The sequence below is a fragment of the Chanodichthys erythropterus genome, chromosome 8 (genome assembly GCF_024489055.1).
Source record: "Chanodichthys erythropterus isolate Z2021 chromosome 8, ASM2448905v1, whole genome shotgun sequence".
NCBI classification, from domain to species: domain Eukaryota; kingdom Metazoa; phylum Chordata; class Actinopteri; order Cypriniformes; family Xenocyprididae; genus Chanodichthys; species Chanodichthys erythropterus.
The window spans coordinates 12,647,699-12,662,506 of record NC_090228.1 but is presented as its reverse complement, the minus strand read 5'-3'; the positions used below and the strand labels follow the sequence as shown (position 1 = coordinate 12,662,506).

The 14,808-nt window shown below is 37.9% G+C and overlaps 2 protein-coding genes and 2 non-coding genes across 4 annotated transcripts in view; all 4 read right to left on the bottom strand.

The window, feature by feature from the left end:
- Window positions 1–390: 390 nt before the first annotated feature.
- On the bottom strand, window positions 391–8,837 carry cmasa (cytidine monophosphate N-acetylneuraminic acid synthetase a). Its single transcript, XM_067391014.1, has 8 exons — window positions 7,579–8,837; window positions 7,355–7,497; window positions 6,584–6,739; window positions 5,912–6,045; window positions 5,682–5,776; window positions 4,602–4,776; window positions 1,927–2,086; window positions 391–775 (listed from the first exon to the last, which is right to left on the bottom strand). The coding sequence occupies exons 1-8, from the start codon at window positions 7,812–7,814 to the stop codon at window positions 549–551; spliced, it is 1,326 nt and encodes a 441-aa protein (XP_067247115.1). The 5' UTR covers window positions 7,815–8,837; the 3' UTR covers window positions 391–548.
- Window positions 4,143–4,283, bottom strand: LOC137025363 (U4 spliceosomal RNA). The gene has a single exon (XR_010895843.1). It is a non-coding gene; the product is annotated as a U4 spliceosomal RNA (small nuclear RNA).
- Window positions 8,838–10,192: 1,355 nt separating the features above from the next.
- Window positions 10,193–10,333, bottom strand: LOC137025362 (U4 spliceosomal RNA). Its single transcript, XR_010895842.1, has one exon. It is a non-coding gene; the product is annotated as a U4 spliceosomal RNA (small nuclear RNA).
- Window positions 10,334–13,498: 3,165 nt separating this feature from the next.
- Window positions 13,499–14,808, bottom strand: part of kcnj8 (potassium inwardly rectifying channel subfamily J member 8) — a 2,889-nt gene continuing 1,579 nt past the window's right edge. The window contains exon 2 of the mRNA XM_067391013.1: window positions 13,499–14,740. Coding sequence (XP_067247114.1) covers window positions 13,840–14,740 — 901 coding nt within the window. The 3' untranslated portion in view covers window positions 13,499–13,839. The remainder of the gene's footprint in view (window positions 14,741–14,808) is intronic.

Genomic DNA, 14,808 nt, shown 5'->3' with positions numbered 1-14,808 from the left:
CTAAAGGTCATGTATTGCTGCCAAACAATAAAGAAATTCATGAGGGCGAAGAAACTGTCTATGTTTTAGTATGCAAAACTTGGTACCATGGTGATCATATAATACGTATCAGTGAGGTTGGCTAGAAAGTTTGAAGCTGGGCTTGAGTGATTTCCCTTTTTTGATCTCACAAATGGATTGACTCACTTAATGTATAAGATGATGGTGATGGATACAATGACAAATTGCTGTATTATATATTTCTGATATTCTACTTTCCATTAATCAGGTAATGAAGGTGACATTGACTTAGTTTGTTGTAAAAGTCAGGATTTGGAATAGTATTTTAATATGCAAAAATAAAATGTAACCATCATCTGTTTAGTAGACATAAGTCACATAATAATGGACACATTATTTTTTTTTTTGACAGTGTACATTTATTTGCTCATCATAATAACTCCTCTGTTAAATTTAAATGAGGTGCATAACAGAGTAATTTGTTTGTACAAGACTGCCCTCTGGTGTATATTTTGAAGAGCACAAGCTATCCCAATATTAAGCATGTTTTATTCACATCGGTTATCAATTGGGCAATCCTCATATGTGCATTTCCCGTCCTGAGACATAGTGTTCTTTTTCAGCCGTAGGATGTGTTCGGCGAACTCTCGCACGGCCCCGCGACCTGCCGTGCAGTTGCAAGAGTACTTGGCAGCATTGAGCGGCACCGGGGCATCCAGGGGTACTGCACTTAGCCCTGCCCGGTTCAGGTACTTTACATCTTGGTCATCATTCCCTGATACAAAGATGTTGGAACACAGACAGAGAAGTATATTCATTTTTAAAGAGGCTATATGTAAGAATTTTCATGTATTACATTTTTGTAACAAAACAGCTTGTAATGAAACATAAAAAAATGAGACCTTTTTTTCCCCCAACTTCATAGGTTGTCTATTAAAGCCAGTTGACTGATTTTTATGTAAAGAAATCATGCCGGTTTTGACGGGAAAATGAAAAAGAATGTGACATAACCAGATCTATAGTCCCAATAAAATAAATTTTATAATCAAACTATCATAACAGTCTACCTGTTGGCATGATGCTGGTGAATCGGTGAGCTGTGCCAACATATCCACATCGCAATTATCAGATGCTTTCTTAACTGCCAGTTTCTCACTGCTGTCATTTTTGTTGTGTGTTTATTTTGTTATTAAGCGGAAAGCATGCAGCACATATTCACATATTCATCCGAATGCCGCTCTCAGGATGTTGCAAAGATGTTTCCGACTTTTTACTTCTAATCAAAGAACGAAAAAGAACTTTGCTGTGAGTATATCAGGGCCTTGACTCACGTTCAACCTCTTGTATGTTACATGTGCATGAGTGCGAGCATGAGCAAAGTTACTGGCTGCAGTTCACTTAACGGCCACTAGTGTCACTAATAAGCGTTTCTGAATTCTACATAGAGCTCTTTTAAGTCATTCTAATAAAAGATTATTACTGTATTATCACAATTACAAGATAAAAGACTAAGAAAAGTAATAGCTTTTAGTTTTCATAGTTAATATTGTGGTACATTCTTTTGCTGCTGTATTATAAAACCCAGGACACACCAAGCCGACAATCTGACTGTTTTTAAGCGTCGGCTGACCAAGTTTTCCCAGTGTGTTCTGCACCACTGGCTCTAGTTGGACGACGTCAGGTTTTTTTGGGGGGCCGATTCAGAATGTAGAATCGGCGTCGAGCGAGAGAGAGAACTGATTGGCTGTTCAGTTTAGTGAACAAGTCGAAGTGTGAGAATAACAGCAAAACAGTGAGCAAACAAGTCAAGGCGGTGCAGTTCTTTGGCGTCGGTTTGGTGTGTCCCTGTCCTAAGACAGACCATGGTGTTACCAATTATGGCATTCAGCTGATGTAACTGGGAGAAATGTAGAGCTCTTGACTCACCCAAGTATGCAACCTCTTTCCACTCCAGCCCTTTCTTCTTCATGAGTTCCTTCACCTGTTTAAGTTTGTAATTCACTTCGAGCAGAACTTGACAGCCCATCCTCTTGGAGAGTTTGTCAGCTAAGGCTTTTGATATGGGGTTTTTTTCTATCAAAATAACCTAGAGGAGATGAGGGGGAAAAAAAACACTAAACACCAGGGCTTGACATCAACACCCACCAACCACCAAATCAAATGCGGGTTGATTTCAGCAGTGGCATGTAACGCAGTCACTCCTACTAGCCACTTTGGCAGGTTGAATTTTATATATAATAAACTTTTTTCAATTGTAGTCTTTTAAAAAGGCATCTGATATAATAAACTAAGTGGAATGATGTTGTGTTGTCAAAAATGTCGGTTTTTGAATACATATCAATTCTGAAATATCTGAAACGCTTCCAATACTCATTTTCTGCAGAACAGATACACGATACCAGCTGCACTTTCTCACTCTCTCATCTCTCTGAGGGCAAGTTGAGACACAAACCCGCCTCCCCTCACTCGTTTCATTTGCTCCGGATGAATATTATCGGTGTTACAGGGTTTGAATTTCGGCGTGGGATTGCACGTATCGCGCATAATTCTACTCATTCCTGCAGATTTTGTGCTCACACCCAAGGTTTGCGCACATAAAGCCGCCTCTCAGTACTAAATTGAGTCCTTTTTCACTGCTTATTGCACTTAAACAGTCAAATACACACAATATAATGTCAAAATGCCGTCAAACAGTATAATGGATCCGTGTGTCAGGTCTTAAAGTAACAGCAGCCTAATATACCTGCTGCCAAATTATGAGAGAAAATTAAAAATATCTACAGTACAGTCCAAAAGTTTGGAACCACTAAGATTTTTAATGTTTTTAAAAGAAGTTTCGTCTGCTCACCAAGGCTACATTTAATTAATTAAAAATACAGTAAAAACATTAATATTGTGAAATATTATTACAATTTAAAATAACTGTGTACTATTTAAATATATTTGACAAAGTAATTTATTCCTGTGATGCAAAGCTGAATTCAGCATCATTACTCCAGTCTTCAGTGTCACATGATCCCTCAGAAATCATTCTAATATGCTGATTTGCTGCTCAATAAACATTTATGATTATTTTCAATGTTGAAAACAGTTGTGTACTTTTTTTTTCAGGATTCCTTGATGAATAGAAAGTTCAAAAGAACAGCATTTATCTGAAATACAAAGCTTCTGTAGCATTATACACTACCGTTCAAAAGTTTGGGGTCAGTAAGAATTTTTATTTTTTTGAAAAGAAATTAAAGAATACTTTTATTCAGCAAGGATGCATTAAATCAATCAAAAGTGGCAGTAAAGACATTTATAATGTTACAAAAGATTAGATTTCAGATAAACACTGTTCTTTTGAACTTTCTATTCATCAAATAATCCTGAAAAAAAATATTGTACTCAAATTTTGTACAATTTTACACATTAAATGTTTATTGAGCAGCAGATCAGCATATTAGAATGATTTCTGAAGGATCATGTGACACTGAAGACTGGAGTAATGATGCTGAAAATTCAGCTTTGCCATCACAGGAATAAATTACTTTGTGAAATATATTCAAATAGAAAACAGTTATTTTAAATTGTAATAATATTTCACAATATTACTGTTTTTACTTTATTTTTAATTAAATAAATGTAGCCTTGGTGAGCAGATGAAACTTCTTTTAAAAACATTAAAAATCTTAGTGGTTCCAAACTTTTGGACTGTACTGTATATGGCAGTTTTTGGTATCAATGTCAAAACTGTGAAAATGCTGAGTGTCTAGTAACATGATTGAGCAAAGAGTAAAAAAGTTAATGTCAAGCCCTGCTGAACACGCATATAAATTATTTATAAAAAATAAATAAATTAAATGGTTAATACTTTAATAATAATAACAGAGATTGATATATATATGTAAATGCCTTTGTTACCGTTTTTTGTGCATGTATGTGTACTGCTGCTTAACAGAATCAATGTATTAACTTTAAATGTATACATGTGTGTATAATATATATTTCTTTTTCAATTATTTTCTATTGATTTTATTTATTAAACCATTTTAATCTTCTCTTTGTCAGTTTGTGCATGTATGTATACTGTTCCTAAAAAAGAGAAATGCATATTCACATTTCCTCATCAATGCTATGTCTTTCTTTAACTAATAGATCAGTCTCCGTAGAAACTGCCAAAAATTGCCAGTGCCGACTATATTTCAAGTCGTCACGGCGGGGTATTGGGTAAAGTTTTCAATTAGCAATAATCGCGCCTCGGATAAACCTCATAGGCTACGATACTGCCACTGCGCAAGGATAACTGTCCAGAGGAGACATCAGAGTACTTGTGCATCTGAGCCCCTGTGATCATGAATGGTGAGACCAGCAAAACTCACTAAAGATCATCAAACTGCACAAAACTAGACATAAACTTAAGAAATGGCTGTATTAAAAAGTGAAATATGAAATTGTGCATTTTAAAACAAAGTTTTGTATAGCTAAAAGACAAAAACAAGAGGCATCTCAGATGCATGATGGGATACGATGAGGCAAAGACAAAAGAGGGGTCTATTGTTGTGCGGGGGTTGGTTGAGGTCAGGGGTGGGTAACAACACAAGGTTTCCAAACATAATCACCTCCACTCCCTCTTTCATCAGCATGTTGATACCGGCCTGGTCTCTGATGTTGATGGACACCATATCCTCCTCTTTATTCGCCGAGATGTTGATCTGCCAGTCTGTCAAACATCCTGACACGTTGCACAGCAGGAGCTTCACAACTTTAGGTTTGTTCTTACCGAAGTAACCAAAGCTGTATCACATATACACGCCCATAAACAGTTTGCTTAAGTTCATACTTTGCACTTTGCAATGTGGTTGTTTGCTAACATATAGTTGCTTAAGAACTTCAAACACAAGCCTTTTATTGGCAAGGCGTCACATTAGAGAGTCAGCTACACATATATGTTTAATTACCTAAAAGGTTAGTTCACCCAAAAATGAAAATTCTGTCAATAATTACTCACCTCATGTCGTTCCACACATTCGTTCATCTTCAAACACAAATTAAGATATTTTTGATGAAATCTGAGTTCTTTTTTATCCTCCATAGAAAGCAATGTGCCACATTTAACGTCCAGAAAAGTAGTAAAAACATCATTAAAATAGTCAACGTGACTACAATGGTTCAACCTTAATGTTATGAAGCGACTCAGTATTGGCGACGCTGTTCACATGAGCAGCACAACGTATTCATGTGATGCTGATACAGGAGCCGGCCAATACTGAGCTGGCATCCTGGAATCGCTGCAACATAAATAGTGTAGGAGAATGACACAGATTAGAAGAAATTGTTCAATAAAGTCATTATTTTTGTTTTGCTTTTGTGCACAGAGTATGCTAGTCACTTCATGACATTAAGGTTGAACCACGGTAGTCACATTGACTATTTTAACGATGTCTTTACTGGACCTTGAATGTGGTACTTGCGTTTCTTTCTATGGAGGATAAAAAACTTGGATTCCATCAAAAATATAATATATAATATTATATAATATATAATTTGTTTTCAGAAGATGAACAAAGGGTTTGGGACGGCATGAGGGTGAGCAATTAATTACAGAAATTTCATTTTTGGGTGAACTAACCCTTTAAAATATTAATAATGTGTAATTTACAGGCAGTTGCAGACTATAAAGGTTTTGTTTGTGTCTTCACCTCATCACTCTCTGTTCAGCTACGGGCCAGTCTATGTCAATATCAATATCCACGCTGTACTTTGGGTCCATCTCATATAACCTCATTTTTCCACCCTGTGAAATGTAACACCAAAATCACAATCGGATTAAGGATATAAAGTATATTATTTCTTGCCTATGGATTTTTCTGTCAAGCTTTTTTGGCCACATATTGTGTGACTCAGTATGTTTTTAAGACCAAAATTTTACCTGAAGAAGACTTTTTTCAATGAGTCCTTTGGTTGCAAAGTAAAAGGAGCCATTTTCACACAGCTCTCCGTCCCAGTCCTGACGGCGCGGCCTTTTAGCTGGGTCCAGGTTCTGCGGTTCAGCACAGATGTTCCCTGAAAACAAAGAACAGGCCGACTGTAATTTAAATAAAACTTTAGAGTCTCCTTCAGAAAACATTCTAATATGCTGGTTTGCTGCTGAAGAAACATTTATTATTATCGTCGATGCTGATCATTTGCTTTCAAGATTTTTAGATGGGTAGAAAGATCCAAAGTAATCTTTTGAAATAGTAATATTTTGTAACATAAATGTCAGTAACCCCCGGTTTCACAGACAGGGCTTAAGCTAGTCCCAGACTAAAATGCATGTTTGAGCTATTTTAACTGAAAGCAACTTATATAGCTAATAACTTATATATTACAATATGTCAGAGCCATTGTTTTGTCTCGAGAAGAACACCAGTAATGTTTTTTACTAGTGTATGTTTATAAAAGTTACTTAATTGAACTAAAGCCTAATCCTGACTTAGGCTACGCCCTTTCTGTGAAACCAGCCTATAATGTCTTTACTGTGACTTTAGATCAATGTCTTGAATCCTTGCTGAATAAAAGTACTGAACACTGAACATTTACACATTGCACTTCAACAGACCTTGTTCCTCGACCTCTTTCCATCGGAAATGGTGTCGCCGGACCACAGAGAAGACAGAATCGTACCCTTGCTTGGTAATGAACTCCAGAGCCTCTTTGAGATGGAAAGGGTGCAGACATGGAGATGTGGCCTGGATGTTACAGATGATCCCCACATCTGTGCAAGAACATTCAATTTGACTTCATAACACACTCCAGACCCTCAGAGGTTAAAAGGAGAATATTGTTTAATGTCAAACTGTGAGAATGTTCACCTTATCTCTATGTTTTGGAAAACAGTCTGAATCTAGCAAGGTTTTGAAGATTGCGACCTTGAGGAATAAGCTGTACGTCTTTGTTACAAGGACTAAATATACTGACTCAAACCCATATTTTCAATTTAAAAAAAACATTACTCCCATGGTAAGGAGATTTTATTGCAAACATTCTTCAGCGTAATTGCATGAAATTGTTTCAGCTTCAGAGTTGGTTTTTCAAGTTTTGTTCACAATACAAATAAAGGCAAGGTAGGTGAAACCTTCCTGGTATGCAACCAGAAGTGACACAACTTCAACATTTACACTGGTTTACGTGGCTTCTTTCCTGTTGCTGGATGAGTGGACACACTTGCTTTACAAGCTCTAGTTACACCCCCTAGGGTGAATTCAGGTTGATTGGGACACTTTTTGCCATTGTGATGACTGGGAAAAAGTGTCCCAATCAACCTGAATTCGCCCTATACAGAATTATTCCACGCAATAGAATTTGGTTGCAACAAAGCTTGATTTCCGACCTGGGTTCTGTCTGCTGAATTCCTGAATGGTGTCCAGTGAGCTCGAAGTGTCTTTGGACACCTCTGGACTCCTCCTGTGCACTTCAGCACCCCAAGCCCTGGCCACTCTCTCAATCTCATCATGATCGGTGGACACCCAAACACTGCAAAAGCATGCACAGTACACAATATTGTAATATTGTGTTATACAATACAACCAATCACTGAGTGAGGTGACACTCTACCTGTCAAAGACCTCCGAGTCCAGCGCTGCTCTGATCACCCATCCGATCAGAGGAACACCTGCCAGCTTCTTTATGTTCTTCAGAGGGATGGCTTTGCTTCCTCCACGGGCGAGAATAACAGCAGCGATGTGTCTTGAATCGTCCAAGTTGACTTTTCTTACTTTTGTGATGGAATTGTCCTCATGACTGTCTTGTTGCAGCGGTCGCTTACCGTTTTTGTTTACTTTTGTGGCCATTTTTGTTGCAAATCAATTAGTTTTAGGATATAAAAGCTACCCGTAAATCCAGCATCAGGCAGCAGACCGTTTCTTTCAATACGAAGCAATTATCTGCTCAAATAAACCATATACCTCGAAGCTATCTCTTTGTGGCTACATGACGTCAGTAACTAGTTACCATAACTGCAGAGAAAAACGCTCACTTAATATGAACTGCCTGTTAAATGAACAACTATATAATTACATTATACTGCTCTGAATAGAGTAGTACTGAATAGCGAATAAATATTAAACAATTAATATGCCTTCATTGAAAGAGTTTTGATTCGGCAAATATATACAAAATGCGCGAAATTACGATTATTTACGGTACTTCCGTTTACAACCAGGAAATGTTCTAAAGCAAACCTACATAAACTTATTACATCATTATGTTATTTCAATTGACTGTAAATGTTATTTCATTAGTTTAATAGCAATTTGTTGTTTTTTTTTTGTTTTTTTTTTCATTCAAATGTTTTCATGTAACGTTAATTGTGTCCATTTCCATTTATGGGTCAAAGACGAAAAAGGGGTTTCAAGCATCAAAGTGTATAATACAGCTTTGAATTATTGTTGTTTTTCAATACATCAGAATAAGTCCTGCTTATTTTTATTTTTTTTTCAGAGCAAAAAAAAATAAATATACATTTATTTGATATTTTTTCACATTTCGATTTGATATTGTGCGAACTTTTTTTTTACAGCTTTAAAACTGTACGTCACAGTAAAGTAGGAATAATTTTTAAAATAGAATATTTTACTCAGTCATTATTTTACACATTTATTTAACACCTTAAAAATCTGTGTCACTTGCAGATAAAACAGTAAAGTAGGGATAATTACGTTATATATATATATCTTTAAAGTAAAGTATTCCTGGTTTCTCAGAAGCGGAAGCCGTCAGTTGGGTTTACTTTCATAGCATTGAATGAGAGACTTCATTAAATATATATTTTTTTGTGTTTCCATTTGTACAAATAACATAAAACAAACTCCACAATTGTGTTTTCACAACTTTCAAAAAAGAGGAAAAAAAAAAAAAAAAATAGAAAGCGATTGATAACGGCAGCCAGAAGAGAGAAAGATGTCATTTTTACCGTCACCCCCTTAGCCGCCTTAACTAGTTTTTTTTATTTTTTTTATTAGTATTTATTTGATGCAAAGGTAATATAATACTATGTATGGTGTTATAAATGTACATACATTTAAAAAAAAAAAAATGAAATATAAAAACATTATGACCGTTAAAAAACGTCATCACAGTCTATTCAAAGAGTCTATTTGAAAAGTAGATAGAACCGTACTCTATGAATTTAACAAACTCGGTCACCGTCTACAACTCCACGATAACATAATGTCATATTCAGGGGCGGAGCCAGACATTGTAAACATTCGGGGCTTAGCCCAAATCTATGTGTTGTCCAAAGACATTTGAATTTTCTATTAACAGCTTTACTGACATGAAAGGAGCTTTTGTTGTCGTATTCTTGTTTATAAAATGTACATTATTTGACACTGTAGTTTGTAAAACTTTATTGAATGTACCAGCTGTAGGGGGGTCCGGGGGCATGCTCCCCCGGGAGAAAAATTTGTACATTTTAAGGTTAAATGCATCAATCTGGTGCACTCTGGAAACTCAAAATTAAGAGCTTCAACACATGTACAGTGTGCAAATTGAACAAAGAAACAGCATTGACTTGTACCTGGACATTAAAAAGGGTTCAAACATCTTTTTTTTTTTTTTTTACAATACTTTTGTATTCATTTCTTTTTAAAAGATAAATCCTTGAGCTTTTATTTTGATCATCACCAGCTGATCGTGTGCGCAAATGTGTGAGAGAGAGAAAGCGCTGCTGTATGGTCGATACTGTAGAAAAGCGGTGTTGAACTGCTTAACGTATTTTAATAGAGAGATGTGTTAAGAAAAATTATATTTTGAGAGCATTGTTAAGAAACCTCTAACCTGAAATTCCTGCTTGCTGACTGTCTCGCACTCTTGCGGTTGACTGTGCTAGCTCCTCCCCTACCTGCTGCATATTCAACAGACAGGAAGAAACGGAGTAGCCCATAGGCTACCGACAGCAAAGAAATGTATTCTATAGGCTAGATTATTTTTAAGGTCTATTTTTACAGGCTGTATGCAGTATATGCAAAGCCAAAGCGCAATGAAATAAAGCAACTTATGATTTCGGGGGTTTACATAGGCTATTGTCCAGTTTCGTATCTTTTCTCAGTGACAGTCATTACATTCGGGGCTGAAGCCCCGGCAAAATCGGCTGGCGCCGCCCCTGGTCATAATACAATATCATACATCTTTAATTTTTTTAAATTCTTATATTCACCAAGTTTATCAGTCTCCGTAGAGACCGTCAAAAATTGCCAGTGCCGACTATATTTCAAGTCGTCACGGCGGGGTATTGGGTAAAGTTTTCAATTAGCAATAATCGCGCCTCGGATAAACCTCATAGGCTACGATACTGCCACTGCGCAAAGCTGACGAACCAACTGCCAGAGAGGAGAGGTCACCAAACAACCCAGCAGTTCCCTCGACGGTAAGTGTATTTATCATTCCCTATCGCGTAGACAGAGTCACGGCGGACTGGGATATGTAATCGAAATGCTGCAGCAAAGGCAAGTCTGAAAATATATGTGTTTTCATGTACGTTTTTAACAAAAACATAGACCATTGGATGACGTGGCGCAGTGCATGCTGGGATACACAGCAGTTTTTAAGCATACTCGGAACAAGTGCCTCAGATTCTTTATTAACATCATTTTAACCTAGATGTACACGTGTATATGAAAGTCCCTTTTCTCTGCAGTCAGTGGCAGTGCAATGCAGCGATCCCGTGTTTGTTTAATCACATCTAACGCTTCTCATGTATCATGTGAATGTCAGAACTGCAAGTGACCACCAGAGGGCGGTATTTACTCTCTTAAAATAATTATTCCCCATTGACTAATGGCATCGAGTGATTAAGTTCGTAAAGTTGCTTAAAACTGAGCAAATACTATAAACAATAATCACTTAAATGCGAATTTATCATCAGATGTTGCGGCTGATGATTTATTAGCTTGTCATTGGACCTAATCTAACGTTATATAAAATGTTGGATATAATATAAAGCGTAACGTTAGTTGTATGTATCTTCATATCGTGTAATTATTCTAACAATATTATACTGAACGCACATACTCATTTAAACAGTTCAGAGTGTTAACTTTTGCTCTATTTATCACCCTCAGTAAACATTCGACTTAGCTATCCACACTTGGTTAATTATAAACAACACAATCTTAATGCAAATGAACATCAACATTCGAGTGATGTTTACCTGCCTTACTCTTGTATAATCAAAGTTTGAGATGCTCTTGATAATCGCAATGAGGATGTTTGAGGAAAGTCCACTGCTTACGTCTGCAATTTCACAGCCAGACCACACACAACACACGCAGTTTTACCAGTTCACCACCAGAGGTCGCCACGAACACTTTCAAGTTTCACCAGCAGGGATCAGCATTACAATCGTTTTCTAACCAGTTTTACCCGTGGGATTATTTTATTTTTTGGATAATTTCCATTCAGCTTCAATAATACACTTTTATATATTCATATATTAGGTTTTATACACAGTTATTTTTTTAAAAAAAAAAAACGTTGATGTTGTTGTTTTAACTCAACCGTTAGGTAACACATATTGGGTCACCTTGTTGGGTTATTCTCAAAAAATGTTGGGTAATTTTTTAACATCGCTGGGTTATTTTTAACTCAACATTATTAAAGGGTTACTTCACCCAAAAATTACATTTTTTTTCTTACTTACAGTGCCATGTTCGGTTCACTTAGTTTTGTCGTGGACGCGTTCGTGGGAACATGATAATAAGTAGTGGCCACGAGATCATTTTGTCGAGGTAATGAAATCCTTATGTCGTGGCCTCGAGAGATCATAATGGTGAGGGAACGATATTTTTTTTTACGACTTAATCTATTTCTCATGGCCACGAGTTAAATCAAAAGAATAACACAAGACGTGTCACCGTATTGTTTTGAATGGGAGAAAGCAACGCTCAATATGCAGAATAAGTCCCACCTTCAAAATAAGAGCCAATCGCCGACTGGTAAAGTCATCGCGTCACTGCAGCGGCCGTTAGAATCACTGGTTTCTATAGAAACAGTCAGACTCGCGCTTCCGAAATGAGGCACAAGAGACGCGCATTTAGGTCTGCGCATGCGCATTAGCTTGATACAGCCTAAACGAGTTTTTTTGTTTTGTTTTTTTGTCATGATTCGAGCGTTTTGAATAAAAATTATGAGACAGTTGTTGTCAGATTTCATTGGTGATTTCAAATATGAAATTTAATCGAAAACTTGGCAAACAGCTTTGGAGAATTTGATGTTTAATGAGATAGGAGCTGCATGGATGCCCAGGATGCCCGAGAGGCGTTTCAAAGATGGCCGCCGAGTGAAATGACTTGTCTTAAAGGGACTTTGGTTACATTTAAACAACCTGCGCCACCATAGCAACCTGGAATTACAGAAATGGATTTACTATAATAATATTTAAGAAAAAATAATTAAGAAAAAGTGCGGAATTAAGAAATTGTTATATTAACATATTGCAAACTATTACATTGTATTGCGCGCAATGTTTATTCAGTCTCATAACGCAGTTGACAGTGAAAGCAGTTCAGTGCTAACGGCTCTGTGTGCTTCCATGTTTACGACCGAACATCGACTCGTTATTGTCTCGTCGCCATCACACACATTCGGCGTGTTGATCACGTGAACAGCGTCTGCCGATACTGAGCCGGGCGTTCTGACAGAGAAACTGGAAGTGCTGCAGTGTAAACAGTGTACGAGACTGACAGAGGAGATACGAATTTGTTGAATAAAGTCGTTATTTTTGTTTTGTTTTTGCTCACAAAAAGTATTCTCGTCCCTTCATAACATTAAGGCTGAACCACTGTAATCACGTTGACTGTTTCAGCAACGTTTTTACTACTTTCCCGAAGATGACCGAAGGTCTTGCGGGTTTGGAACAACATGAGGGTGAGTACTTTATGACAGAAATTTCATTTTTGGATGAACTAAACCTTTAAGGGGATAGTTCACCCAAAAATGAAAATTACCCCATGATTTACTCACCCTCAAGCCATCCTATAGCTATGTATATTACATTCTTCTTTCAGACGAATATAAACAGGGTTATATTAAATAATGTCCAGGGTAATCCATGCTTTATAATGGGAGTGGATGGTGCCCCAAATTCTAAAGACAAAATGCCCTCATCCATTATAGAAGAAGACCACACTGCTCCGGGAGTTAATAAAGGCCTTCTGAAGTGAAGCGATGAGTTTGTGTAAGAAAAATATCCATATTTAAAACTTTATAAACTGTTATCTTTAACTTCCACTCTCGTATGCGCATTCATGAGAGAGTGGCGTTAATTGCTTGTGATGTAAGATGCAATTCACTCCCATTATAAAGCATGGATTAGCCTGAACATTATTTAATATAACTCTGATTATATTTGTCTGAAAGAAGAATGCCATATACACCTAGGATGGCTTGAGGGTGAGTAAATCATGGGGTAGTTTTCATTTTTGGGTGAACTAACCCTTTAAGTGAGTTGAGTTAATGAAATAAAAAATCACAGAGGAAACCAGATGCTTTATTGAGCACATATATCATTTATTACAGAACAAATGAGAAACTATAAACTATTAAGAGTGAACCATATTGTCATTGTCCATTTTGCATTTAAGCACTGATATAGTGATCATTTACTTAGTATGCCTATTTATTTTGTGGAGCTCTTTGAAATTACACATTATTTGAAGATAAACACTTATAGACCATCCATTATAATGTCATAAATGTCTCAATGTCTCACGTTGCACCATCATATATAAGAATAATCAAGGAACAGAAGAGAACATAGAAAAGAGCATGACAAGAACTTAAAGAAAGACAGATGAAAAGCGCTAACCAGGCCATTTGTCATGTGACAGCTAGATTTGGGCCACCCTCAGGGGTGAGGAACTGCACTTTGGGTACGGCGAGGGCTGAATTATTGCGCCGCATGGAGTTAACCTTGCGCATGGAGTTGTTCCTCCGCATGGAGTTCCTCTTGCGCAAAGAGTTCTGGTGCGACAGCTCGCTCTTCTGGAGCGTCTGGATCAGGATGGAGGGCTTCTCGTCCAGCTCGCGGGCGCTGCAGCGTGGTGTGGCCACTTTGACCGTGTTCCCAAACTTTGAGTAGTCCACTGAGTACACGCCCTCTTCCTCGGTCACTATAGGCACAAAGCGGTGGCCCCACTGGATCTCCTCGGTCACGTACGAGGTGCGAGCCTGAGTGGTGATGCCTGTGGTTTCCACCACACCTTCCAGGATAACGATGACCTCCAGATCGCTACACTGCAGCTCCATCGCTGACAGATCGTACAGAGGGCTGTCCTTATCGATGACGTGACATATGATCAGAGGCGCCAACAGGAAGATGCTGTTGCCGGCCACCGCGCTCTCTGTCTGGACGTCTATCTGATGGATGGGTATGACCTCGCCCTCCGGGGTGGTGGTCTTTCTGACCACTTGGAGGCGCACGGCGGCATTGATGATCATGCTTTTGCGCAGGTCGCCCACCCGGATCATGAAGCACAGGCGGTTGTTACGTACAGCGATGACGGCATGCCGGCTGAAGATGAGGGTCTCGGCGCGCCGGTGGGACTGGGCGGTCTTCATGAAGATGCAGCCGAGCATGACGGCATTAATTATTAGGCCGATGATGTTCTGTAATATGAGCACTGTGATGGCTGCGGGACACTGCTCTGTTATCATACGCCCCCCGAAACCTATTGTCACCTGCACCTCGATGGAGAAGAGGAAGGCAGATGTGAAAGAGCTGGAAAAGATGAAGAGAAGTCACCAAACAGTTTTAGGCTTCTAAAATTAATGAAATAAGTTTCTATC